Raw genomic sequence first — 27,858 nt, 5'->3', positions numbered from 1 at the left:
CTCTTCTACTTTTATCTTCTTTCTCATGTCTCAAGAGAGGTGTTTAAAGAAGTTGGTCTTCCTAGTGAATTAACATGTTAAAAAAGGAACTAAGCTGAAGCAACATAGCTGGTGCTCAGCGCTGTCCTGATTCTGCCCTTGTCATTCATTCTATTCTATACACTCCCATGGGCTGGGGCAAGGGCCTGCCACACTGATGCCTTCCCCAGTGCTCCCTCCAGCCCATACTCTCTTTTGACCTCTAGGTCTTTTAAACGACCTGCATGCCATGTCCATTTGGATGCCACTCCAAACGCCACAAATCTGACATGGCCTGTCCTTTCCTGCAAACCTGTTCCTCCTTAAGTACTCTGTCTTAGTACATGGCACCAACATGCACCCAGCAGCTCGTGCAGAAGCCTATGGGTGTTATCCTTGCTATTTCCCTTCCCTCTCACTCCCCCCATCAACTTCCAGATCTGAGCAATTCTATCTGCTCTCTCTCAAGCCTGCCCAAGTCTCACCATCTCTACTGCCACCACTCTAGTCTATGCTATCAACACACATTGCTTGGACCACTACAACAGCCTCTGATGTCGCTTCCTGGCATTGCCTTGTAACCCTATATATAGCAGCCAAAGAGATCTTTTCAAAATAACAAATATGATCATGGCACTCCTCTACTTAAAACTTTTTTATGGCTTCCCAATGCTCTCCAGACAGTTTCCAAAATCCTTGACATGGTCTACAAATCGCTACTTACTTCTCTAGTCTCAATTCTAACCCACGTTCTGTTCCCATTCCTTCAGCCTTGTGCCGCCTGTGAACTCCTAGCCTTTGTACAGGCACGCCCTCTCCCAAGAGCACTCTACCTCTTCTGCCTGCCTGAGTCATGCATGTTCCTTCATGTCCAAGCTGAGATATAGCCCTTGACACAATTGCAGCAGCTTGACCCTAGTGCTATGTGTCTTGTGCCCTCCTCCTAGGCTCCACTGTTGACTCTGCACTCCTGTATTTCCAGTGCCTGGCATAGTGCTTACCACACAGTAGCTGCCTGATAAGTATTTGCTGAATAGATGTGTGAATAAGTTAAAAATAACATGGTAAACTTAAAACAGAATAAGTGTTATGAGAAAGAGAACAAAGATAAAGTCAGTCAAAAGGTGGCATGAGACTGATGCTAAGCGACTGATGATTTTGAGAGCCTGCCTCCATTTTTATACGCTTTGGTAATTCCTTTTATACTTTTAAAAAATAAATTCCCAATTCAATGGCATTTCTGAAAATAAGTATAGTGGAATTTCTAAGTATACTGAAAAACCTGTAATGAAACACTCAGTAAACCATAATCTAAGACCTAGTTCAAGCTCCCTCTTCTCAGTCAATACGCCTCTGAACATTATAGCTTTGCCGTACCTTCTCATTTCTCAGAGTATAAATTCATAAACACAACAATTCAGGACTTCCCCTCCATGGTTGCCCACTTAGGTATGTCCTGTCTCCTTGTCTAGAATAAACTTGGAGAAAGGTATGTCCCTAGCATAGTGTCTCTCATATAGCAGGTGATCAGTGCATCGAAACAGAATTTCTATGAATCCATCATCCCTGGCTTTGCTCTGGAACCTTGTTCTGTGCAAGACACAAATAACAGGATATGATTCACAGTCCCTAAGATAGTATGTAGTCGACAAATTTGGGCATTATTTTTCATACTAATTGTTGGAAAAGTAATGGATATTTCCTAAGAAGTTTTTTTTTTTTTTTTTTTTCCAATGAAACCTTTTATTGTTTGTTTTAAAAGAACTACTTAAAAGTGGCAATCAAATGTTCTCAACACTCTGCCCCCTCAGGTAGCTGCAGACAGCAGTTTCAAAGTACTGTGCCAAAGCATTCACCCTGAAGGCTAAAATCAGACGATCTTTACCACAGTCTACTTATGACACTTAGGAGAATCATAAAAGAATAACTTCTCTGCATTGCAGTCTCGGAGTAATTGGCAAGGTAGAATTTATTGCCTTCTTCCTCTGAAGCATCAGGTGTTTGGCTCAGTCGATGAGAAAGTGAAACCACATGTGTTTTCCACTTCTTCTTAGATTGGTAAATTTAAATGAAACCAGCTGCCCTCGATTCTCCATACAGTCTGCTTGGCTAAAAGCACTCCTACAATCACTGTAATATTCTTAAATTTTCCTAATACAACCCCAAATTAGGGCATTTTAAGATGAAATGCCTAACTAAACATAAATGAAGGCAAAACTCCCCTCAAAGGCAGAGTGACTGGCTCTGAGGAGGAACCAGAACAGTCCTTGCTTTGCCCCTCAGGAGCACAAATGACATGGACCAAGCTAGTGGTTACAGGGAGGAAAACAGCCTGTCAGACATAGTCAAACATCGGCCACCTCCCGAAGTCTCAGGTCCAAAGGGATTCATGTCTTTCCCAAAGCACGTTAACACAGCATAAAGACAAACATCTTATTTTAAAAGTCTGGAAGACTGTGATATTGTTTAAAGAGAAACTACATCAACAATACTCAAGCAACAGGCTGCTACCCTCTTGGCTTGATGTATGCCACCACTTTGATATTATCTACATGGGCTTTTTGTCAGGGGTAATTGAAAGTTCACAATGGAGAAGCAGAAATAACTTATTCAACTCTGACACTATCAATTTTGTTTGTAATTTTTTTCAAGGCTAGCACATTTAAAAATACATCCTAATTTAAATCTAAAAAACTGGAAATAGTTTATTTCAATAAATATACTTTAAAAAAAAAAATCACAAAAGCACACGTTGATCACAGAACAGAGAGAAGTACAACCTATGGAAGGCACCAAAGCAGGCTCACCAGTGTTGTAGGCAGTCGGCATTGCTGAGTACACAAGTCCCTGTGGAGGCAAGCTTGGGGTTGTCACAGACACGACTGGGGTAGCAAGAGGTTGAGTGGCTTGAGAACTACTTATCCTTTGGGTATTCTGTGAGAGATCAAAAAAGAGAAAAAGTGTTCTTATATGGTATTTATGTTGACTTAAAAATAACTTTCAATTTAAAAGTGACATTTTTCAGTTTTATATGAATGTCATTTTCTGAAGCAGTGATGATGTGAAAACTTCAAAAATACTAGTGAGAACAACTAAATATTTGATTTGAAGAGTCATATTTTTACATTAATTCTCCTCTTAAAATAGTTTATTAATGTTAGACACACCACGTTAAAATAGGAACTTACGTTACAGGCATTAGCACTTCTATTTGTTAGCACAAAATGAGGACGTGATGCCGCTACAAATACTGTCAGACTACCCTAAATATATGTAGGTTTTAAATACATGCTGATGGCAAAGGTCATCTGTATATATAGGGATTGTACGTCTATGAGTATAGGAATCAAAACTACTTTTCTTTGCGGCATTTACATGTTAACATAGTTTGAAGTCATGGCTTATTGAGTGCAGCTTGTATTCTTATTTCTTTCTCTCCAATCATGCAGTTGACCTATTTTTTAACAACAGATTCAGATATGTATCCCTTCATGGTCCCCTGGCCTTCTGTAGGAGACGCTTTGAGTAGAGCATTTTGAATCAAGTACTGCTGACAGGGCTGTGGAAGAGCAATATTAAATGATTGCCAACTGGATGCATCTATGCAGCATCCTATCCATGCTGGGAATGGATTAAAAAAATCAACTATTAAATAATCCAGTTAGTTTAAGATAGTCATTGTCCTTAATGTGTAGGAGTATGACAGAACCAGTTTCTCACCAAACTGGCTTAAGGTAACAGTTTTCCAAAATCTAAGATCGGAGGAACACAACAGACTCTGTGTCACTAGCACACCAGAAAGTCACAGCACAACTCTATTTGTTTTTTATAAATTATGTTACAGCCTGATAACTGACATTCAGGGATCTGAGCCAAATCAGTAAAGTATAATTCAGTGCCGTTGAGATTATGAAGAGTTAGAATGTGATTCCATTTTCTCTACCACAATTTTCAAAAGAGTACATCAGACAAAGGCCTTTGGCTAGATCTAGACACTTACAAACATTCAATGAGGATCCTGATCTCAGTTTATTTCTTTTTAATTTCTGTTTTCTATCCTAGGTTAGAAGATGTGAGAAAGACCATGTGGATGTGGATGTACTGCTTGAGTTTCTGTCCCAGATTCACCACTTCCTAAGCATTGGGAAAATCATTTGACCTCTCTGAACTTCTTCACTGTCAAATAGAGAAGATACAGCAATCTTTGTCCTGGCTGCCTTCAACAGCTACTGTGAGAATCAAATGAGGTTATTATGTCAGAAGTGCTTTCATAACTGAAGTACTACACAAATGTAAGATAATATCCTTATTGTCCCAAGAAACCCTCTGTCCCAAATTTCTATATAAGTGGTGGGAAAAAAAAGATACATATTTTTATTCCTTCTAATCCATAGCCTAGTCTACTGGAGCTTTCATGAAGTCAAGTTGTTCTACTATTGCTCAGCTTCTAAAGGAATCTCCGTGGCTGGTCTTAACAGTACAGTCTTTAGTGCAGGCCCCAGGGCACCTGTCCTTCCGCACAGGCCCCAGGGCACCTGTCCTTCCGCACTTCGGATCAGTCATCCACAATTACATTTTAGAGCTCAAGGCAATTTGAACCACTTCTAAGTTCTAACGGACTGTGCTTCTGATTATATTTTGGTTCTGGCACACAAAGTTCTGCATTTTTAATTGATTATAGAGTCTCAGGCTTCAGTTTTAAAGAATACAAATGGCTGTTTATAAGTTTTTAGATACGTATTTTAAAGTCTTCAGGGACCTAATATATTTATCTCTGAGGTTCTGTAATTACAAATGTACTTACTCTGAGGAATGTGGAAAACCAACGTATGCCAGTTGGGAATATGTTAGTTTCAGTATCAAGTTTTTAAATTTAATGACTTTTCAAGATACAGATCTACTTTGGACTTAATTTCTTCTTTCATATTTAGTCTGGAACTTCTAAAGTCAAATCACTAGGTGAAAGAATACAGTATGACATAGTTTGGCTTGGACCCTACCTACTCCATGGCATCATCTTCATGGCAATCTTCTGGCATGCCTTTGAAAACAGTAAGACTTCAAACACTGGTTCTACTCAACTAAGCTCCTAATCTCAAAGGCACTGAGTTCTCTAAGAGTAAGTGATTTTCAGAACCACAAGAGGGCAATATAGTGCTAGATAATTCATGGAAGCATTCACAACTCCTTGAACAGTGAAGTCTAACCTAAGGTGAATTATTTTAGCTTGAATTATAAACTCTCATTTACTGATCATTATGGTATCATTAAGTAAAGTGTTTCTCCAAAAGATATTCATAATATAATTCAAAACATTTACAGCTGACTAGAATAGTTCAGTTGGCCAATACAAAACTATATCCAAAACTGTGACTGATCACAAAGCTAAATAAGGAACAATCTCGTATTTTAAGGGGAACAGACAACCTTATTTGAAAAGATCACAAACTGTGCAAAACACACCAGCATGCATAAACATGGAATATTAAAACCAACGGATGCCTTCTCCCCCATGCTTTCATGCACTCTTAACCCCTGTCCATGCTAAAAACATTTCCAAGTTTTTATTCCCCTTAAAGTCTTTTAATTAGCAGCTGACTTTGAGATTATATGATGACTCCTGTGAGGTTTTGGTTTTAGTACCTAAAGAAGAAATAGATAAACTGCAAGTTGCTTTTAGTCAAGTTTATTTTCTAGAGGAAAAGCCAACAGAAAACGTTTGTTTTGGAAAAAGAGCAATAATTGCTTTTAAGAACAGAGTGTCTTCTGATAGAAAAGTAAATATATATACATTGAATTACAGACATTCCTTTTAGTAAACAGGGAACCCCCTTGTGGTTCAGGCTGTATCATGCAGGATGAAATAATTCCAACTCTGAAAAAGGTGACCTCACCAAAAATGATGTAATCTTTTTGAAAGAGAAACAACACAACATCGTGTGTTACAATCTGAGGAACTTCAAGGGTGAAGTCATTTTCTAAAAATATTTCAATAATTTGGAGAGCTATATAAGGTATTCTGTATCTTTCCTTAAAAAAAAAAAATTTAACAAGTATCCTATGCTCATGGACAGCTACTGTTTTTAAAGGCTCTATTCCAATGTTCCCTCCAACAAATAAAATGGGTCAACACATACAATTATAAATAGAAAAACTAGAGTCTGTAGTACCAGTAGATTGCTTTACTCAAAGTGTTTGAATAGTGTTTAAAAAAATTGTGTAACAAAGGGAACATTGGTTAGATAAGAACATGTAAGGTAATTAGTACTTTCTACATCTTTTTCACCTTCCTTCAAGCAGAAACCCACACTCACCAACTCCAATTCCTCTTCCTCCGACTGTACTCAGCACATAAGAGGGATAAGAGAGTTACTAAGACTGTTGGTACTCACAAACAAAATATTTCTTTAGAAAAACATATTTGGACACTAGCAGCTGTCAAACTCTAAAGAGACGATTATATACACAACAGATAGAAATATAAATTACTTGTTGCTATACTTGTTGATTTTTCAAAAGACTAGAAAAATTCCTTTAAATTCTCTAGGGCCAGTATTCAGACACCCTCCTCCCCCAACTTGGTCTGCTCTCATGCTGGCCTCTCGTATACACAGTTATGCTACTGCAACAGTATTTAAAAGGGGTTTCTCATCATGGTATCAATCTGTATTTGGAAATTTGAGAATACTAACTCTGTACCTGTAACTCGGTATCTTAATCATCCTACTATTACCCCACCTGGTGATACATGTTCATTTATCTCCTACTAAATTCTGCTTCTTGGCAGGCAGAAACTGCTGTATGTTTTATTTCCCACAGGAGCTAGCACAGTGTTATAAAACAACAGGAACACAAACATTTGTTAATAAATGCAAGAGTTTAAAATACCAGTTTTAGATATGCTTATCATTTGAACATATATTTTCATGTGAATAAAATAACTTCAATGGAGAAAAACCACGTATTTGAAGAAAATGAGACTGGAGGAGAAATAAATTCATTAAGTCATGTAAAGAAAAGAAATGAGGCCGGGCACGGCGGCTCACGAGGTCAGGAGTTCAAGAACAGCCTGGCCAAGATGGTGAAACCCCGTCTCTACTAAAACTATAAAAATTAGCAGGGTGTGGTGGCAGGTGCCTCTAATCCCAGCTACTCGGGAGACTGAGGCAGGAGAACTGCTTGAACCTGGGCAGCAGGGGTTACAGTGAGCTGAGATTGCGCCACTGCACTCCAGCCTGGATGACAGAGGGAGACTCTGTCTAAAAAAAAAAAGAAATGAAACATTTTTGCTCCTTTGCTTCATAATATTTAGAAAATATTAATATACTAGAAACAGTCTAATCAGCTTTCTCTTATTTTACTTGAATAAGTTAAACTTCTCTGTCAATCTGTGAAAAGTGTCGCTGTAAGTGCCACTGATACACAAAGCCCTAATCTGGAAGGAGGTTTCTCTGTAAATGGTGTAAAGTAGGTGGGACCGATTACTTACTCTGAAAAACAATCACTTGATCTACAACTGCTATCTCCAATGTGGGCAAGATGCTATTCAACTGTCCTGTTACAGATATCTTTACATATCTCCAAACACAAGGTACACATAAAAATATTACACTGTCAAACATTATAGCTGTGTATGTGTAAAACATATGGTTTTCACTTTAATGTACAGGAATAAGTGTGTAAATAGTTCATATGACACATTTTGAGTTTTCCACAGAGACGCTTCATGCTTAACAACCAGACATAACTTTCTTAAGCAATTGCTAAATGCTTAAATGTAGTTTGTCTTTAAATTGGCAGTTTACTAACAATTCTTATAAACATTTCTGTGCCTTACATGACATTTGCATAGTTTATTTCTGAAAGACAGTAGCAAGTATTGCATATCCAGTATCTGAAAGGTAAGCTACATAACTATCCTAAATGCCATTTTTTTTCTTGGCTCCCTTTTGGGGTATATTTCTTTGTTATGTACGTATATATGGATTTTAAACTTTTTATTCTGAAATAATTTTAGACAGCATTTGCAAAGAGAGCTCCCTCACATCTCACTCAGCTTCCTGCAATGTTAACATCACAAGGAAATACAATGCAGTTGTCAAAACTAATAAAACCAATATAGCACCAATTAAAGCTTTGGACTTTACTTGGATTTCGCCAGTCTTTCAACTGATGTCCTTTTTCCTGACCCAGGATCAGATCCTGGATCCCACAAGCCTTTAGTCCTCACGTCTCCTTAGTCTCCTCTGCTCTGTGACAGTTCCTTAGTCTTTCCTTTTCATGACCTTGACACTGTTTTTTGAAAGAGTGCTGATCAGGTATCTTATAGAATGTCTCTCAATTTGGGTCTGATTTTCATTCATAATCAGATAGAAGGTCATGGATTTTTGCAAGAATACCACAGAGAGACACGGCCTTCTTAGCATGTCATGTTGGAAGGCACATGTTGTCTTTATGTCCCATTACTGGTGATGTTAACCTTGATCCTCTGGTTAAGGCAGTGTTTTCCAGGATTCTCTTATTTCTAATTCTCTAATTTTTCCCTTTGTAAGAAACAAATATTTGGGAAGAGACATTTTGAGACTAAGCAAATACGGTTTTTTACTTAAACTTTTTGCCCACTTATGTTAGCATTATCCACTGACTTTGCCTGCAATAATTACCATTGTACTGTGGTGTTCTAATGGTGATTTACTATCTCTCATTCTTTCTACATTAATTAATTAGAGTTATGTTCTAAGAAAGAGTTGTCCCTTTCTCCTTATTTATTCAATCATTTATTTAAATCAGTAATGGACTCAATGTTTTTTATTCCCTGGGCTATAATCCAATACTATTGTTATTTATTTTGTTACTCAAATTGTTCTAGTTTTGGTATTGGAAACTCTTTCGAAAGGCCAGCTCCTGTGACTTTTGATAAGCACTTTCTTAACCTCTGACAACTCTGGCTCATCCCGATTCCCTGCCCCAATCTACAACAAACCATTTTTTCCAAGCAGCCCTGCGCCCTTATATTAGAAAATGGTGTTCAGAAACTAAAATCTGAGCACCGGATAGTTGAGTTACTGTGTGCTACTGCCTCACAGACCTCTCAGCCAACAGAGCCAGGAAATATATAATGTATACTAATTCATATGTACACACAACTGTATCTTTGTGTGTGCATGACAGGGTCTCGCTATGTCACCCAGGCTGGAGTGCAGTGGTACAATCACAGGCCACTGCAGCCTCGACTTCCTGTGCTCAAGTGATCCTCTCACCCCAGCCTCTCAAGTAGCTGGGACTATAGGTGCATGCTACCACACCCGACTAATTTTTGTATTTTTAGTAGAGATGGGGTTTCGCCATGTTGGCCAGGCTGGTCTCAAACTCCTGAGCTCAACATCTGCCTGCCTCAGCCTCCTGAAGTACTGGGATTACAGGCATGAGCCACTGTGCCCAGCCAGACACATACATATTTCTGTATCCATCTACCTGTATGTGTATACACACATATATATGTCTGTATATATATACACATATATATGTAATATATATACACATATATCTATGTGTATGTATGTACATATATATACTCTTACTAAATCCTTCAACTATAACCCTGAAACATAGGCTCATTCTAGACCCCCACCCCTACACCCCCTTGGTTATCTGCAACTTTCTCCTCCAACCATGAGAAACCTGGCTCCCTTTATCTACAATGTCCATTTGTTTGTTTATATTTAGTTATATGTTTATATGTTCAACCCTTTGTGTATGTGAGGGATGAATTTACCATCTAGAGTACAGTAATTTGCTAGAATTTTGTTGGTCTCTAACCTTACAGTATCCAGTCAAAACAGTTTCCAAATTTACTCAGACTGGGTTCTTTCTTCCTCAGCCCTTCGATATCATGTTACTCATCTGTAATAAAGTTATATTCATGTGTGACAATATGCATTCCATCTTGGGCTCTCCCGGAATCTTTACTAAATTGCATTTAGTAAAAATCACTCTTTGTATGTACAATTTTATGAGTTTCAATAAATGCAGACCCATGCATCTAACAAAACAGCATCACACAGATTAGTTCCATCACCTCAAAAATTCCCTCATACTAACCCTTTATAGTCAACTCCTCTCTCCACTCCCAACCCATGGCAGCCAGGGAGTTTTGCATTTTCCGGAATGAAATATAGATGGAATCATACATGACTGTGGACTTTTAGATCTGGCTTCTTTTACTTAGCAAAATTCACTCAGGATTCATCTATATTGCTGTGTGAATAGTTTACTGCTGAGTAGCATTTCCTTATATGGGCATACAGTGTGCTTATCCATTCATCTGTTGAAGGACATCTAGGCTAGTTTCAGTGTTTTACAATTATGAAAGATACAGGTTTCTGTGTAAGTACAGTTTTCAATTCATGTGCATAAATACTCTAGGAGTGGCATTACCAGATTGTACAGCAAGTGTTTGTTTATTTATGTATTTATTTATAAGACAGGGTCTTGCTGTGTTGTCCAGGCTGGTCTTAAACTCCTGGGCTCAAGCAATCTTCCTGCCTTGGCCTCCCAAAGTGCAGGGATTATAGGCATGAGCCACCCTGCCTGGCCAGCAAGTATATATTTAGATTCATAAGAAGCTGACCAACTCTTCAAAGTGGCTGTACCACTTTGCATTCCAAACATATAGAGAGATTTTTTGCTTTGCATCCTCACCAGCACTTCTAGTTTTTGAGTTTTCTTTTTTTTTTTTTGAGGCAGAGTTTCGCTCTTATTGCCCAGGCTGGAGTACAATGGTACAATCTTGGCTCACCACAACCTCTGCCTCCTGGGTTCAAGTGATTCTTCTGCCTCAGCCTCCCGAGTAGCTGGGATTATAGGCATGCACCACCACACCTGGCTAATTTTTTTTTAAGTAGAGATGGGGTTTCTCCATGTTGGTCAGGCTGGTCTCAAACTCCCAACCTCAGGTGATCTGCCCACCTTGGCCTCCCAAAGTGCTGGGATTACAGGCGTGAGCCACTGTGCCCAGCCATCGGTTCTTCTTAAATTTTAGCCATTCTACTAGCTGTGTAGTTGTATCTCATTAGGTTTTAATTTTCAATTCCGTAGGGCCTGATAATATTAAGCATATTTTCAAACGCTTATTTGCCATCCATGTATCTTCTTTTTGAAGTATCTGTTCAGATCTTGTGCCTTTTGCCTTTTTAAAAATATGTTTTCTTACTGTTGGGTTTTAAGAATGCTTACAATATTCTGGATACAAGAATTCTTACAATATTCTGGATACATTAAAGATACAAACTCTTTAATGGACATGTGACTTGCAATTACTCTCTTCTAATCTGTAGGTCATCCTATATTCTCCGGACAGTACCTTTCACAGAGCAAAACTTAAGGTTAACCTCCAAAACTTAAGATAACCTCCAATACATCAGTTTTTTCTTTATGGATCCTGCTTCTGGTGTTGGATTTTCTCCTCTAAATTTCAGTTTCCTGTTTTAAATTTGGGTCTATAATCCAATTTTAGTTAATTTTTTAATAAAGTCTGAGTTATTATCAAGTGGGTTGTTTTTGTGTATGGATGTAGAATTGTTTCAACACCATTAGTTGTAACTACCATCCTTTCTCTGTTGAACTGCCTTACTAACTTTGCCAAAAACCCAGCTGAATATACATGCATAGGTCTATATTTTCTGAGCTGTTTTGTCCAGTGATCTATGTGCCCATCCTTTTGCCAATATCACACTTTCTGGATTACTATAGCTTTATAGTAGGTCTTGAAACCAGGTAGTTGTAGTTTTTTTAAATTTTGTTCCTTCTTAAAATCTTTCTAGCTATTGTACTCCTTTGTCTTTACCTATATATTTTAGAATTGGCTTGTTCGTATCTACAAAAAAAGCTTGCCAGGATTCTGAAATTGTGTTTAATCTACAGATCAATCTGGGAAGAAATGACATCTTGACAATACTGAGTCTTGAAATCCATTAACATGATGTATCTATCTACTCATCTAGGTCCTCTTTTATTTCTTTCATCAGTGTTTTGCAGTTTTCAACATACAGACTGTGTAGATATTTTGTCACAATTGTACCTAGATGTTTCTTTTCTTTCCTTTAGTTAGGGTTTTTTTGTTTAGTTTGTTTTTTCAATTTCAAATTCCAATTGTTCACTGCTGGCATATAATCGATTTTTATATACTAACTTTGTACCCTGAGACCTTGCTAAACTCACGGATTGGTCCGAGGATTTTTGTAATTTCTTTATATTTTTCTACATTAAAGAATGTATCTTCTGTGAATAGAGAAAGTTTAATTTCTCTCTTCCCGATATATATATGCATTTTATTCATTAATTTTTGCCTAACTGTACTGGCTAGGACTTTTACTACCATGGTAAATATGACTGGTGAGAAAAAAAATATCATTACCTAGCTCCAAACACTAGCAGACTCAGTGCTTTCCCCTTATAAAGTATTTTAGCTGGATATTTTTTGTAGATGCTCTTTATTAATTTCCCTTCTATTACTAGCTCAGTGAGATTCTTTTTGTTTAATCATGAATAGATGTTGAATTGTTAACATCGTGATTATACTAATGAATTTTCAAATGTAGACTCAGCCTTGCATTCCTGGGATAAAACCAACTTGGTCTTGATATAATATCCTTTTTATTTATTGCTCAATTTACTTTTTACTGTTTTGTGTCTAGAGTTCATGAGGAATATGGATTTGTAGATTTTTTTTTCTTGTGTTGCCTTATTTTGGTTTTGCACTGGGGTAATGCTGACCTAAAAAAAATAAGTTGGAAAGTGTTCTCTCCTAGTTTTTTCTGAAAGAGACTGTATAGCATTGGTATCACTTCTTTTGTAAATGTTTGGCAGAATTTGCCAGTTAAATCATATGGGTCTGGAGTTTTCTTTTGTGAAAGGTTTTTAAACTAGGAATTCTGTTTTTAAAATAGTTACTATTCAAGTTAACTATTTCTTCTTCAATGAGTTTAGTAGTTCCTTGGTAGTTTGTATCTTTCCCAGAATTTGCCCATTTCATCTAAGCTATTAAATCTATTAGAACAGAGACGCTTACAGTATTCTTTCAGTGTCTTTTGGGTAATGTATCTGTTCATATTCTTGATACTGATAACCTACCTGGGTCTTCTCTTTTCCATTGGTCAGCTTGGATAGAGGTTTATCAATTCTATTACCTCTTTTTTTTTTAAAACAAAGTTTTTGGTTTGCTTTTGTTTTCCCGTTTTAAATTCATTAATTGCTGCTCTTTTTCCTTTCTTCTGCTTGATTTGGGTTAAGTTTGCTCTTCTTTTTTGTTTCTTAAAGTAAAAGCTTAGATTACTGATTTGGGATCCCTCTTTTCAAATACAGGCATTTGTTGCTATAAATCTCCCCTCATCACTACTCTAGTTGGGCCTCAAAATTTTGATGCTGTATTTTCATTTTCATTCAGCTATACGTATTTTTAAATTTCCTTTGAGATTTCTTCTCTGGTCCTTGGGTTAAAGTATATTGTTTAATGTCTAAATATATGGCCATTTTCCTACTTTCTGTTATTGACTTCTAGTTTGATTTCCTTTTGGCCAGAGAATATAACATGTATGATTTCAATTCACTGAAACTTGCCAGTTTGTTTCCTGGCATAGGATATAGTCTATCTTGGTGAATGTTCCATGTGCTCTTGTGAAAAATGTGTGTTCTGCTGTTGTTGACTGACATGTTCTATAAATGTCTCTTAGGTCATGTTGGTCAAGTGTTGCTCAGATCATCTAGACCCTTACTGATTTTTCTGCCTACTTGTTCTATCAGTTACTGAGAGGGATGTTGAAATCCCCAACTACAATTGTGGATTTTTCTACTCACCTTTTAGTTCTATCAGTCTTCACTTTATGTATTTTGAAGGTTGTTGTTAGGTGCATAAACATTAAAGACAGTTATTTCTTGGAAAGTGGACTAGGTCACATCCCTCTTTATTGCTGATAGTTTTCCTTGTTGTGAAGCCTACATTGTCTGAAATTAATAGGTCTGCTTTACCTTTCGTTTTGGTGTTTGCAACAGTAAATTTTCTCCCTTCTTTTACCTATGTCTTTATATTTAAAGTGGATTTCTTGTAGGCAGCAATTTTGTTTTTTTTTTCTTGAGACGGAGTTTCACTCTTATTGCTCAGGCTGGAGTGCAATGGCACAATCTTGGCTCACTGCAACCTCTGCCTCCGGGGTTCAAGAGATTCTCCTGCCTCAACCTCCCAAGTAGCTGGGATTACAGGCATGCACCACCATGCCCAGCTAATTTTGTATTTTTAGTAGAGACGGGGTTTCTCCATGTTGGTCAGGCTGGTCTCGAACTCCCAACCTCAGGTGATCTGCCTGCCTCAGCCTCCCAAAGTGCTGGGATTACAGGCATGAGTCACCACAGTACTTTTTAAGAAAAAAAAAAAAACAAAAAAAACACAAATCTGATGATCTTTTAACTGATGTGTTCTCATCACATTCAATGTGATTATTTATATGACTGAATTAAAAGCTACCTTTATGTTGCTTTTTGTTTGTCTTCTTTTCGTCCATTTCTTGGGCTACTTAGTAGAGCATTTTTTATATTTCTATTTTATCTCTTCTATTGACTTATTTAAAGTCAATAGAATGACTTCTTTTAAATTTTCTTCTGTATCTGCACTAGGGTTTACAATATATATCTTTAATCACCTTGAGTTCTTCTTCAAATAATATTTACATCAGGTAGAGTCAATTCCTCCCTCCCATCTTTTATTGTCATATATTTTATTTTGACATGTGCTACAGAAACAAAATACACTGTTACTATTTTTGCCTTATATAGTCAGATACCTTTTGGAGCAATTAAAAAGAGGGAAAGCACTTGGATCGTGGTTTCTTTTATACTCCATAAAAATAAATTAATGTTCCTTGGAGAAATGCCTGATTCTAGGACTGGTGCAGAAAACACACAAGATCAGCCTAGAACATATTATAGTGCCAGAAAATAAAAAAGCACCCATTTCCCCTAAAAAATAAAAAAATAAATAAATAAAAACCCACAAAAATAAGGATATATTAAAGGGACACAGGAATCAAGCAGACAGCCCTCAAAAGCTGAGGCTAGAACAAAGCAACAGAAAAACGTGGTACTGCATTATAAACCAAAGTATTAAAATAAATGCCCACGAGTCCATATTGATAGAAATAAATGGTTGAATAAATGAGAGAGAAGAGATACATCTCCTGTGCAGAAGAATTCCAAATAACTTATGTAGATATCCTTCTCTTAAGAAAACTCCCCACTCCTTAAAAGTGTGGGCTGAACATGGTAATTTCCTACCCAAAGGCTATAGTATGAAAAGCAGAAGAGTAACTTTACAGAAAAGAAACCTGTTAAACACCTGTTAAACATCAGCCAAGTGACCAAATTAACATCAGCAATAGTTATGACGATACAGGCTGGTCATCCCAAACCTGAAAATCTGAAATCTGAAATGCTCCAAGATCCAAAACCTGTTGAGCACCAACGTGTACTCATTGGATCATTTTGGATTTCAGATTTTTGGATTTGGGATGCTCTACTTATTAGTATAAGGGAAATATTCCAAAACCTGAAAAAATCTGAAATCTGGAATACTTCTGGTCCTGAGTATTTCAGATAAGGGATAATAAATGTAGTAGGCACTCTTGATACGATGTGACGAAAATGGCATCTTAATTCTATGGCCTACCTCCCTCAAACCAACAACCACAGGCTAAGCATGAGAAAAACATCAGACAAATCTTAACTAAGAGACATTCTATAAAAATACCTGACTAGTACTCCTCAAAACTGTCAAGGTCATTAAAGCAAGGAAAGTCTTAGAAACTCTCACAGTCAAGAGGAGGCTAAAGAGACATGATTGCTAAATGTAATGTGGTATCCTGGATTGGATCCTAGAATAGAAAAAGACACAAGGTTAAAAATAAATAAATCTGAATAAAGTGCGAATTTCAGTTAATAACAACATATCAGTACTGGTTCAATAGTGGTGACAAATATACCATACTAATGTTAATGACAGAAAAAAACTATGTGTGGGGTATATGAAAACTTTCTGTACTATCTTTGCAATCTTTCTATAAATCTAAAATTGTTCTAAAAATAAAACGTTTATAAAATGTAGGGAAAACCAGATTTTATTTGTCTTCATTTATTGCATTTCCACTGTTCAGGTCTTTGTGTAGACTCAAGTTTTTGCTGGGATCAGAGTCCTTTAACATTTTTTGTAGAGCAGGTCTGCTGGCAATAAATTCCCCCGACTTTTGTTTGAGGAAATCGTCATTTCTCAAAGATATTTTTGGTGAGTAGAGAATTTTGGGGTGAGAGGAATTTTTTAAAAATTTCAGCACGTTAAATGTTACTCCCCTTTTCTTGCTTGCATAGTTTAGTTTGTGAAGAAAAAAGTACGGTACTAATCCTTGTTTTTCTGTATACAATATATCTCTTCTCTAAGATTATTCTCTTGATCTTTTGCTTTTAGCAGTCTGAGAGTGAGAGTGTGTGTGCGTATGCGTGTGTGTGTGTGTGTTGGCAGTCGTATTTATCCTGCTTGGTACTGGTTATTTTTTAAAATATTACTCCTAATCTGTTCTCTCTTGTCTTTTTGGAAGTCCAATTATAAATATGTTATGCCATTTGATAATGGCGCATAGCTCTTGGATACTTCATTCTGTTTTTTGTGTTGTTTTCACTCTTCTCTTTGTATTTCAGCATGGGTAATTCCTACTAATAGACCTACAGGTTTTTCCCTCCTGTTAAGCTATTAGTGCAAGACTCGAGTTAATTTCATTAGAAGCTGGGCCAGGTTTGAGCCTTACTGTTGCTCTGGTTACCATCAGGGCACCTACCACAAGCTTCATATCCCTCTGGGGGTGGGGATCTATCTGCATGCCAGATTTTCCCCTAGTGACTGCTCCACTCTCAGCTTTAAGTCATCCCCTCTCTTGTGCCTCAGGCTGTGGCCTTCTCAGTCATCCTGCCACTCTCCTGGCGTTGCTCCATACCGAGCATGTCTTCCTGTTCCTTCACCACTGGCTGAAGATATTTTGCCTTTTCCATTAAACAGGATTTCAACAGTGCCCTAAGAGTGATAATGTTTGTTGTTCGTCGTCTTAGAGATTAAAGCTTTTGTTCCATATTAGAGAAAGAAGACAAAAAGATCCAGGCAAAACTTTTTGCCCCTAGTGTAGAGCTACTCTTCCCCTCTCCCAGTTGTGTACCACAGCAAGACCTTTGCAGGAGCTTCTGAGCACCCCACGGGATTCATGGAGAAAAAAGTCTACAAGAGAACACAGACTCACCCTGTTTTATACTGCGGCCCCCAGGAGTTTCACACAGTTCTGTCAGTGTACACCTGGTCTCCAGCAATTCACCAATCACCCTAGCTTAACTCTTACTATCTGTGTCTTGCCTAATGCTCAAATGTCATCTCTCCTCACAGTATCTTTGACTCTGGAGCATCTGGGCCAGTTGGTTGCCCTGAAATCTCAGCACTATAATGAGTTCAAGGAAAACTATGAACTTTCTGTATATCCAAGTTTTTTTAATTGTAAGGCTGGGAGTGACTGTTTCCAGACTTCTGTATCACCAAATAAAAAAGTACTTGTTTTTTGACCTGGACTATAAGACTTAAAGAGATTTGGTCCTGGCTCTATTTTGAACTATCTTGGACAAGTAATAACCTTTAACTCAGTTTCCTAATCTCTACCTTGCAATGATCACAAGCTAACTGAGAATTAAATGAGACAGTATACACATGAAGGTGTTTTAGAATCTATAAAGCATTATACCAATGTGGAATTATTATCTAAGCCTGATAGCATCACTTTCACTTAGCAAAAACTCTAATGGTGAGTTTAGCAACTGCTCAGTAGAGAGAACACCTGGCATATCATTTAGTATGCTAGCAGTCAAACAGTTACTAAACTAAGAGATTTTAAAACTTGATTATACATTCCAGTTTTTTTTCTACAAGAGGCTAAGGGGGATAAATATATTGTCCTGTTCTTTATAAACAGACTTAAGACTCAAAAACAAATGAGACCAGAACCCTAAAGCCGTCATCAAGGAGTGGAATAGAGGCTACCTGCATTCTTTATACAGTTAAATAGAAAGGTTATTTGAGAAGGAATAAGCAAATAAAATTAATTGGAGAATAACTCACTCAAGTTTGTGTGCATTCTTCCCTATCCTACAATAGTTCTGTGGTATGCAGAATTTTTTTTTTTTGAAACAGTGTCTTGCTCTGTCACCCAGGCTGGAGTGCAGTGGTATGATCTCGGCTTACTGCAATCTCCACCTCCTGGGTTCAAGTGATTCTCCTACCTCAGCCTCCTGAGTAGCTGGGATTACAGGCACACACCACCACACCCAGCTAATTTTTGTATTTTTAGTAGAGATGGGGTTTCACAATGTTGCCTAGGCTGGTCTTGAACTCCTGACCTCAGGTGATCCGCCCACCCTGGCATCCCAAAGTGCTGGGATTACAGATGTAAGCCACTGTACCCTGCCTGGTATGCAGAATTTTCTAACTAATAGTTTAGTGCTTCTCTCACAGAAAAGCATGTTTAATTGATTAATGAAAGTATACAAAGTACAGCGAATAAATAACTCATGTTTAATATTTCTAGCCTGGTAAAATTAAAATTAAACATAATAATCTCTAAAAGTGTTACATATTAATGGGGTACATGTGAATATTTGTTACATTCATAGAATGTGTAATGATCAAAGTCAGGGTATTTGGGGTATCTATTACCTTGAATATTTATACTTTCTATTTGTTGGGAACATTTCAAGTCCTCTCTTCTAGCTACTCAGAAATATACTCCATCTGCAATGTTGCTAACTATAGTCACTCTTCTCTCCTATCAAATACAGGGGTATATTTGTTGTATCTAAGTGTATGTTTTTACCCACGAATCAACCTCTCTTCATCCCATCTCCCACCCACACACCCTTCCCAGCCTCTGCTATCATTCTATTTTCTGTCTCTACAAGATCAATTTTGTTAGGTCTCACTCACATATGAGTGAGATCATGCAGTATCTATCTTTCTGTGCCTGGCTTATTTCACTTAATAACCTCCAGTTCCAACCATGTTCATATTTAGCTTTAATTTTAAATAACCGTTAAGCAAATTTCCATAATCTGATTTTTGTGTATTTGAAATAGACTTGTCTCTTCAAATACTAATTTCGAATGGAAATATTTGTTAGGAATAGGTGTAGATTCTATGGTGGCACAGAAAATTCCAAAGGAAGCTACAGACTGACTATGTATAAAATACATGTTTTAAAGAATGAAGTTGAAGAAAGGTTCAACTTACTAGTGGAGGCATCATGCCCTTGCTTGAAGGGGGGATGACAACTCGAAGATCTGGTTTTCTACTGTTCATTCCAAGATTACCACCACCTGGTGGAGGGGGAGACTTCGTAGGCATGACTTTGCCTAAACTATTTGCACCAGTAGTTCCAATCAAATTTGGAGAAGCTCTTGAGTTTACAAATCCATTCCCTGGGGGAAAAATATCATTCAATTATGTGAGAAGAGTTATTAAAACACTTTGGCACAAACAAAGTTTTCCCCAGTCTGAGTTGCAAATAAATTTTATAACAAAACTCACTACAAGTTTGAGTATCCCTTATCCGAAATGCTTCGGACCAGAAGTGTTTCTGATTTTGGAATACTTGTATAACATACTTAAGGGCTGAGCATCCCTAAACCTGAAAATCCAAAATCCTCCAATTAACACTTCTTCTGAGAATCACATCAGTGCTCAAAGTGTTTCAGATTTTAGAGCAGTTTGTATTGGGATACTCAACCTGTGGTAACTAATGAAGTATCTTTGGATATTTTAAAAATAAGCAGAGGAAGACAAGCAAAGTCTGAAATACATATAAAGCTTAAGACTAACGACACTTGTACAGCATTACTGCTTGGATTTGCTAAGAGAGATTTAAAACACAACACATTTTTGGCCGGGTGCGGTGGCTCACACCTGTAATCCCAGCACTTCGGGATGCTGAGGAGGGCGAATCACTTGAGGTCAGGTGTTTGAGACCAGCTTGGCCAACACGTTGAAACTCTGTCTCTATTAATAATACAAAAATTAGCCGGGCATGGTGGCGCACGCCTGTGATCCCAGCTACTTGGGAGGCTGAGGCAGGAGAATTGCTTGAAGCCGGGAGACAGAGGTTGCAGTGAGCTGAGATCATGCCCCTGCACTAGAGCCTGGGTGACAGTGTGAAACTGTATTTCAAAGAAACAAAAGATCACATTTCTAACAGGGCATCTCATTTAGTCTCATTTTAGGGACTAAAATAATGGAGGTATTATAGAAAATGTCTGAGAACAGCCTATTCAATCACTCTTGTGAGAGCAAAGGCACTGCTACTACTAAGTTCTGAGTAGTGAACTAGGTATCAGAGTAACTTCTTAACTGTAGTTTATTCAGCACTCATTTCTAATGCCTCATTTTCACCAAGTACTTCTTCCTTATGGCTCTACTTCACTGGTTCTGTTTTTTCAGCTTCATTGAGGTCCTTATTAAATATTTCTGATTTATCTCACGTTAATCATCTTATTCCTATTTTTAAACTTTCCCTGACAGAACCTTCCATCTCTCTTAGATGAAATGAGGAAACAGGCATATTGTGATATATGTTCTATGTATATAATACTTTTGGGAACCAGTTGAGATATAAATAAATATGAAACCATCCTGTTTTCATGAATACTGTAGTCAGTCATTCTACTTCTTCCCATGTGTAGCAACCACGTGGACTGGGTGGGGCTGACTCTCTGCAACCCTCTCTCCAACCCCCAGATGAACTTAGTGACAGGCATTTGACTCAGGTCATTCTCCTTCACCACAGTGACTGGATGTGGTAATGACCAATCAGAACCCGGGTAAAACAATTGTTCCATGATTGTCAGGGAGGCTTCCACATTCCCCAAACTGTGCCTGAGAAAGCATTTTATTCTTTTTTTTTTTTTTTTTTTTTTTGAGACAGAGTCTTGCTCTGTCATCCAGGCTGGAGTGCAGTGGAGCAATCTCTGCTCACTACAAGCTCCGCATCCCCGGTTCACACCATTCTCCTGCCTCAGCCTCCTGAGTAGCTGCGACTACAGGCGCCCACCACCATGCCGGGCTAATGTTTTGTATTTTTAGCAAAGACAGGGTTTCACCACGTTAGCCAGGATGGTCTCGATCTCCTAACCTCATGATCTGCCCACCTCGGCCTCCCAAAGTGCTGGGATTACAGGCGTGAGCCAATGCATCCGGCCAGCATCTTATTCTTAAGTCATTTTGGGACTCAGAAGAAAGCCGGAATGAGGAAAAAGCTGATACAAAAAGGAGAACAGCAAACAAATGATGTAAAAGCCCTGATTAAACCGTGCTTGTAGTCTGTACCACTTCTGGATCTTTCAGTTACATGTAAGTTAACACATCCCCTATACAATTTAAGCCTGAGGTAGTTTTCTGTTAGTTGCAACTGATAGTATCCTAATAGAAATAGCTACTATTCACCAGTTTGCAGTCCAACAGCAGAGATAATGACACAAATAAAAAGTAGATAAGTAACCAGTGTACAGAAACATATAATGTGAATTTATAAAACAGAGACTACAGTGTGGTATTTCAATTTCAAAGTAAATCACAAATAAAGCAGGGAAGAATAAAAGAGTAAGTGTTTATTACGAAGCTGGCAAAGAACAAAATATTCAGAATAGTGAGCCAGAGGTTCCTGATAAGCCAAACAGGCCTCTTATGTTCTCTGGGTAGGACTCAGCATTCACATGTCCTTAAGACTAGCAACTGTCTAAAATCAGGAAACATAGAAGTACCTTTACCATCTGGAAATTAAAAAAATTCAAACATCTATTATGTATACAGTACTGTGCCCCTAGGAGGGTATATGTAGAGAAGCCATAAAAAGCCTATACAGGTCTTCAAGGAGCTTTTCATCTAGTTAGCAAGAATAGGCATATCACACAGGCATGAATTATACTTACAATATGGGCAAACTAGAGGTAACCACACAAAATTTACAATGAGATAGAAAGCACTGATCAACTGATCACAAATATATCAGCTTAATTAGGAAAGCCTTTGTGGGATTAACTACTGAGCAGTCTGAAATGACAGAAGAAGAAAAGAGAAGGCAGGCATTATGGATAAATGTGAGAAAAATATGTTAAAGCACGAATGAACAAGGTGTGAGTGAGGAATGGCAGAGCAGATAAGCCTGGAGAATCCACAGCTTCAGGGACCATCAGAAGGAAAGGGTAGCTGTATTTTTTCTGCTCCTTTCATTCTAGTATAAAGAAAAAAAGAAAACTTCAGAATTCACGAAAAATAAGCAGACATTAGATGTTATAAATACACACATACCCACACACTCCTGTATTAATACACATGCAAGGACTAACAAAAACTGAGTGTCTGCTGTGTGCTTAACACTGGCCTAAAACTCGTCCTAATAATCTCATCCTGACAAGACTGCATTCTGAGAAATAAAATGGTTTGCCCCTGGGTCAGATGTGGTGGCTGATGCCTACAATCTCAGAACTTTGGGAGACTGAGGTGGGCAGATTGCTTGAGCCCAGTTCAAAACCAGCCTGGGCAACATGGTGAAACCCCATCTCTACCAAAAAAAAAAAAAAAAAAGAAAAGAAAGAAAAATTAATAGGACATGGTGGTGTACACCTCTAGTCCCAGCTACTAAGGAGGCTGAGTCAGCCCAGGAGGCAGAGGTTGCAGTGAGCCAAGATCACACCACCACATTCCAGCCTGGGTGACAAAATTAACCCAATCAAATAAAGACAAATTTAAAAAAAAATCAAAAAACAAAAATGAACAAAGCCTCCAAAAATTTGAGATTATGCTAAACAGCCAAACCTAAGAATAACCGGTGTTCTTGAGGAAGAAGAGAAATCTAAAAGTCTGGAAAACATATTTGAGAAAATAACTGAGGAAAACTTCCCTGGCCTCACTAGAGATCTAGAAATCTAAAACAAAAAGCTCAAAGACGACCTGGGAAATTCATAGCAAAAAGATCTTCACCCAGGCACACAGTAATCAGATTACCTCAAGTGAAGACAAAGGGAAGAATCTTAAGAGCTGAGAGGCAAAAGCATCAGGTAACCAACAAAGGAAAACTTATCAGATTAACAGCCGATTTCTCCTCAGAAACCCTACAAGCCAGAAGAGATTGGGGTCCTATCTTTAGCTTCCTCAAACAAAATAATTGCTGGCCATGAGTTTTGTATCCAGCAAAGTTAAGCTTCATAAATTAAGAAGAGATAAAGTCTTTTTCAGACAAACAAATGCTGAGAGAATTCACCACTACCAAGCCAGCACAACTAAGAAATGCTAAAAGGAGTTCTAAATCTTGAAACAAAACCTGAAAATACACCCTCCTTAAATCATAAATCTCACAGGGCCCATAAAACAAGAACACAATGAAAAAAAAAGTATTCAGGCAACAACTAACACAATGAATAAAATAGTACCTCACATCTCAATATTAACGTTGAATGTAAATGGCCTAAATGTTCCACTTAAAAGATACAGAATGGCGGAATGGTTAAAAATACACCAACCAAGTATCTGCTGTCTTCAAGACACTTACCTAACACATAAAGACTCACATAAAGTAAAGGGGTGGAAAAAGATACTAGAAAATCTAGAGGAGGTGGATACATTCCTGGAAATACATAACCTGCCTAGGTTAAATCAAGAAGAAATAAAACTCTGCATGGAACAATACAAGTAGCGAGACTGAAACAACAATTTTAAAAACTGCCAACAACACCACCAAAAAGTCCAGGACCAGACGAATTCAGAGTTGAATTCTATCAGGCATTCAAAGAAGAACTGGTACCAATCTTATTAAACTACTCCAAAAGATAGAGAAAGAGAAAATCCTCCCTAAATCATTCTATGAAGCCAGTATCACCCTAATACCAAAACCAGGAAAGGATATAACAAAAGTAAACTACAGACCAATATCCCTGATGAGCACAGGTGCAGAAATCCTTAACAAAATAACAGCTGACCGAATCCAACAGCATATCAAAAAGATAATACATCATGATCAAGTGGGTTTCATAGTAGGGATGCAGGGGTGGTTTAACATACACAAGTCAGGCCGGGCGCGGTGGCTCAAGCCTGTAATCCCAGCACTTTGGGAGGCTGAGACGGGCGGATCACGAGGTCAGGAGATCGAGTCGAGACTATCCTGGCTAACACGGTGAAACCCCGTCTCTACTAAAATACAAAAAAAAAAAAAAAAAAAAATTAGCCGGGTGAGGTGGCGGGCGCCTGTACTCCCAGCTACTCAGGAGGCTGAGGCAGGAGAATGGCATGAACCCGGGGGGCGGGGCTTGCAGTGAGCTGAGATCCGGCCACTGCACTCCAGCCTGGGCGACAGAGCCAGACTCCGTCTCAAAAAAAAAAAAAAAAAAAATACACAAGTCAATAAGCAAAACTGGCATAGAAGGGACATATCTCAAGGTAATAAAAGCCATCTATGACATTTTTACTAGAGTCAGTAAAGTTCCAGGACACAAAATCAATGTACACAAATCAGCAGCACTGCTATACATCAACAATGACCAAGCTGAGAATCAAATCAAGAACTCAATCCCTTTGCAACAGGTGCAAAAAATTAACATATCTAACCAAGGAGGTGAAAAATTTCTACAAGGAAAACTACAAACCACTGCTGAAAGAAATCACAGATGACACAAATGGAAACACATCTCATGCTCATGGATGGGTAGAATCAATATTGTGAAAATGACCATAATGCCAAAAGCAATCTACAAATTTAAAGCAATTCCCATCAAAATACCACCATCATTCTTCACAGAACTAGGAGGAAAAAAATCTTAAAATTCACATGGAACCAAAAAAGCCTGCATAGCCAAAGCAAGACTAAGTAAAAAAAACAAATCTGGAGGCACCATATTATTTCATTTCAAACTACACTACAAGGCTATAGTTACCATAAAAGCATGGTACTGGTATAAACACAGGCACACAGACCAATGGAACAGAATAGAGAACCCAGAAACAAAGCCAAATACTTACAGCCAACTGATCTTCAACAAAGCAAACAAAAACATAAAGTGGGGAAGACACCCTATTCAACAAATGGTGCTGGCATAATAGGCAAGCCACATGTAGAAGACTCATCTCTCATCTTACACAAAAATCAATTCAAGATAAACCAAAGACTTAAATCTAAGACCTGAAACCATAAAAATTCTAGAACATTGGAAAAACTCTTCTAGACACTGGCTTAGACAAAGGGTTCATGATCAAGAACCCAAAAGCAAATATGATAGAGAAAAAATAAATAGATGGGACCTACTTAAACTAAAAAGCTTCTGCAAAGCAAAAGAAATAATCAGCAAACAGACAACCCAGAGAGTGGGAGAAAATCTTCACAAACTATGCATCTGACAAAGGACTAATATCCAGAATCTACAAGGAACTCAAATCAGCCATAAAAAAACAAATAATCCCATCATAAAGTGGGCACAGGCCATGAATAGACAATTCTCAAATGCAGGTATACAAATTGCCAAAAGACATGTGAAAAAATGCTCAGCATAATTATCAGTGAAATGCAAATCAAAACCACAATGAGATACCACCGTACTCCTGCAAGAATAGCCTATTTTAAAAATCAAAACATAATAGATGTTGGCATGGATATGATGAAAAGCAAACACTTATACACTGCTAGTGGGAATGTAAACTAGTATAACCACTAAAGAAAACAGTACAGAGATTCCTTAAAGAACTAAAAGTAGAACTATGGTTTGATTTAGCAATCTCACTACTCGGTCAGAAGAAAAGAAGTCATTATATGAAAAAGACACTGGTGCACACATGTTTATAGCAGCACATTTTGCAATTGTGAAAATATGGAACGAGCCTAAATGTCCATCAACAAGAAGTGGATAAAGAAAATGTGATATATATATATGTGTGTGTGTATATATATGTGTATATATACATACATATGTGTATACATATATGTATATATGTGTGTACATACATATATATATGCACACCATGGACTACTACTACTCAGCCATAAAAAGGAACAAAATAATGGCATTTGCAGCAACCTGGATGGAACGAGAGACCATTATTCTAAGAGAAGTAACTCAGGAATGTAAAACCAAGCATCACATGTTTTCACTTACAAGTGGAAGCTAAGCTATGAGGATGCAAAGGCATAAGAAGGATACAATGGACTTTGGGGACTCAAGGAGGAAGGCTGGGAGGGGGTGAGGCATAGAAGACTACACATTGGGTACAGTGTACACTGTTCTGGTGAACTCCAAAATCACTACTAAAGAACTTTTCCATGCAACAAAACACCACTTGTTCCTCGAAAACTATTGAAATAATAATTTTTTTTTTTTAATAAAAGACCCAGGCATGGTAGCTCACAGCTGTAATCCCAGCACTTTGGGAGGCCAAGGTGGGCAGATCACCTGAGGTCATGAGTTGGAGACCAGCCTGGCCAACATGGCAAAACCCCACTAAAAAAAAATGCAAAATTAGAACAGTGGGGGCACGCCCAAGATGGCCGAATACGAACAGCTCCAGCCTCCAGCTCCCAGTGTGAGCGACACAGAAGACGGGTAATTTCTGCATTTTCAACTGAGGTACCAGGTTCATCTCACTGGGGCATGTTGGACAGTTGGTGCTGGTCCGCGGGTGCAGCCCGACCAGCGAGAGCTGAAGCAGGGCAAGGCATCACCTCACCTGGGAAGGGCAAGGGGGAAGGGAATTCCTTTTCTTAGCCAAAGGAAATTGAGACACACAACACCTGGAAAATTGGGTAACTCCCACCCTAATACTGCATTTTACCAAGGGTCTTAGCAAACGGCACACCAGGAGATTATATCCCACACCTGGTCGGGAAGGTCTCATGCCCACAGAGCCTCCCTCATTGCTAGCACAGCAGTCTGAGCTCTAACTGCAAGGCAGTAGCAAGGCTGGGGGAGGGGCGCCCGCCATTGCTGAGGCTTAAGTAGGTAAACAGAGCCGCCAGGAAGCCTAAACTGGGTGGAGCCCACCACAGCTCAAGGAGGCCGGCCTGCCTCTGCAGACTCCACCTCTGAGGACAGGGCATAGTTAAACAAAAAGCAGCAGAAACCTCGGCAGAGGTAAATGTCCCTGTCTGACAGCTTTGAAGAGAGCAGTGGTTCTCCCAGCATGGAGGTTGAGATCTGAGAATGGATATACTGCCTGCTCAACTGGGGCCCTGATCCCTGAGTAGCCTAACTGGGAGACATCCCCCACTAGGTGCAGACCAACACCTCACAACTCACATGGCTGGGTACACCCCTGAGACGAAGCTTCCAGAGCAAGAATCAGACGGCAACACTCACTGTTCAGCAATAATCTATCTTTTGCAGCCTCCACTGCTGATACCCAGGCAAACACAGTCTGGAGTGGACCTCAAGCAAACTCCAACAGACCTGCAGCTGAGGGTCCTGACTGTTAGAAGGAAAACTAACAAACAGAAAGGACACCCACACAAAAACCCCATCATTACGTCACTATCATCAAAGACCAAAGGCAGATAAAACCACAAAGATGGGGGAAAGCAGTGCAGAAAAGCTGGAAATTCAAAAAATCAGAGCGCATCTCCCTCTCCAAAGGAACGCAGCTCATCGACAGCAACGGAACAAAGCTGGACGGAGAAGGACTTTGACAAGTTGAGAGAAGAAGTCTTCAGTCGATCAAACTTCTCAGAACTAAAGGAGGAACTACGTAAC

General features: G+C 38.4%; 1 protein-coding gene across 27 annotated transcripts in view; it reads right to left on the bottom strand.

Annotated features, from left to right (window-relative positions):
• MEF2A (myocyte enhancer factor 2A) overlaps window positions 1-27,858 on the bottom strand; it is a 161,225-nt gene that overhangs the window by 6,832 nt on the left and 126,535 nt on the right. For 14 of the 27 annotated variants that reach the window (XM_065548512.1, XM_065548510.1, XM_073996816.1 and 11 more), the window contains 3 exons: window positions 19,373-19,560; window positions 6,333-6,356; window positions 2,826-2,952 (listed from right to left, as the gene is read on the bottom strand). In XM_065548512.1, coding sequence (XP_065404584.1) covers window positions 2,826-2,952; window positions 6,333-6,356; window positions 19,373-19,560 — 339 coding nt within the window. Of the gene's footprint in view, window positions 1-2,825; window positions 2,953-6,332; window positions 6,357-13,276; window positions 15,939-19,372; window positions 19,561-27,858 lie in introns of those variants that run through there. The other 13 variants (XM_065548514.1, XM_065548513.1, XM_065548516.1 and 10 more) reach the window with 3 other exon arrangements.

Source organism: Macaca fascicularis, chromosome 7, assembly GCF_037993035.2.
Source record: "Macaca fascicularis isolate 582-1 chromosome 7, T2T-MFA8v1.1".
In the NCBI taxonomy this organism is placed as follows: Eukaryota; Metazoa; Chordata; class Mammalia; order Primates; family Cercopithecidae; genus Macaca; species Macaca fascicularis.
This window is presented reverse-complemented; position numbering and strand designations above follow the sequence as displayed.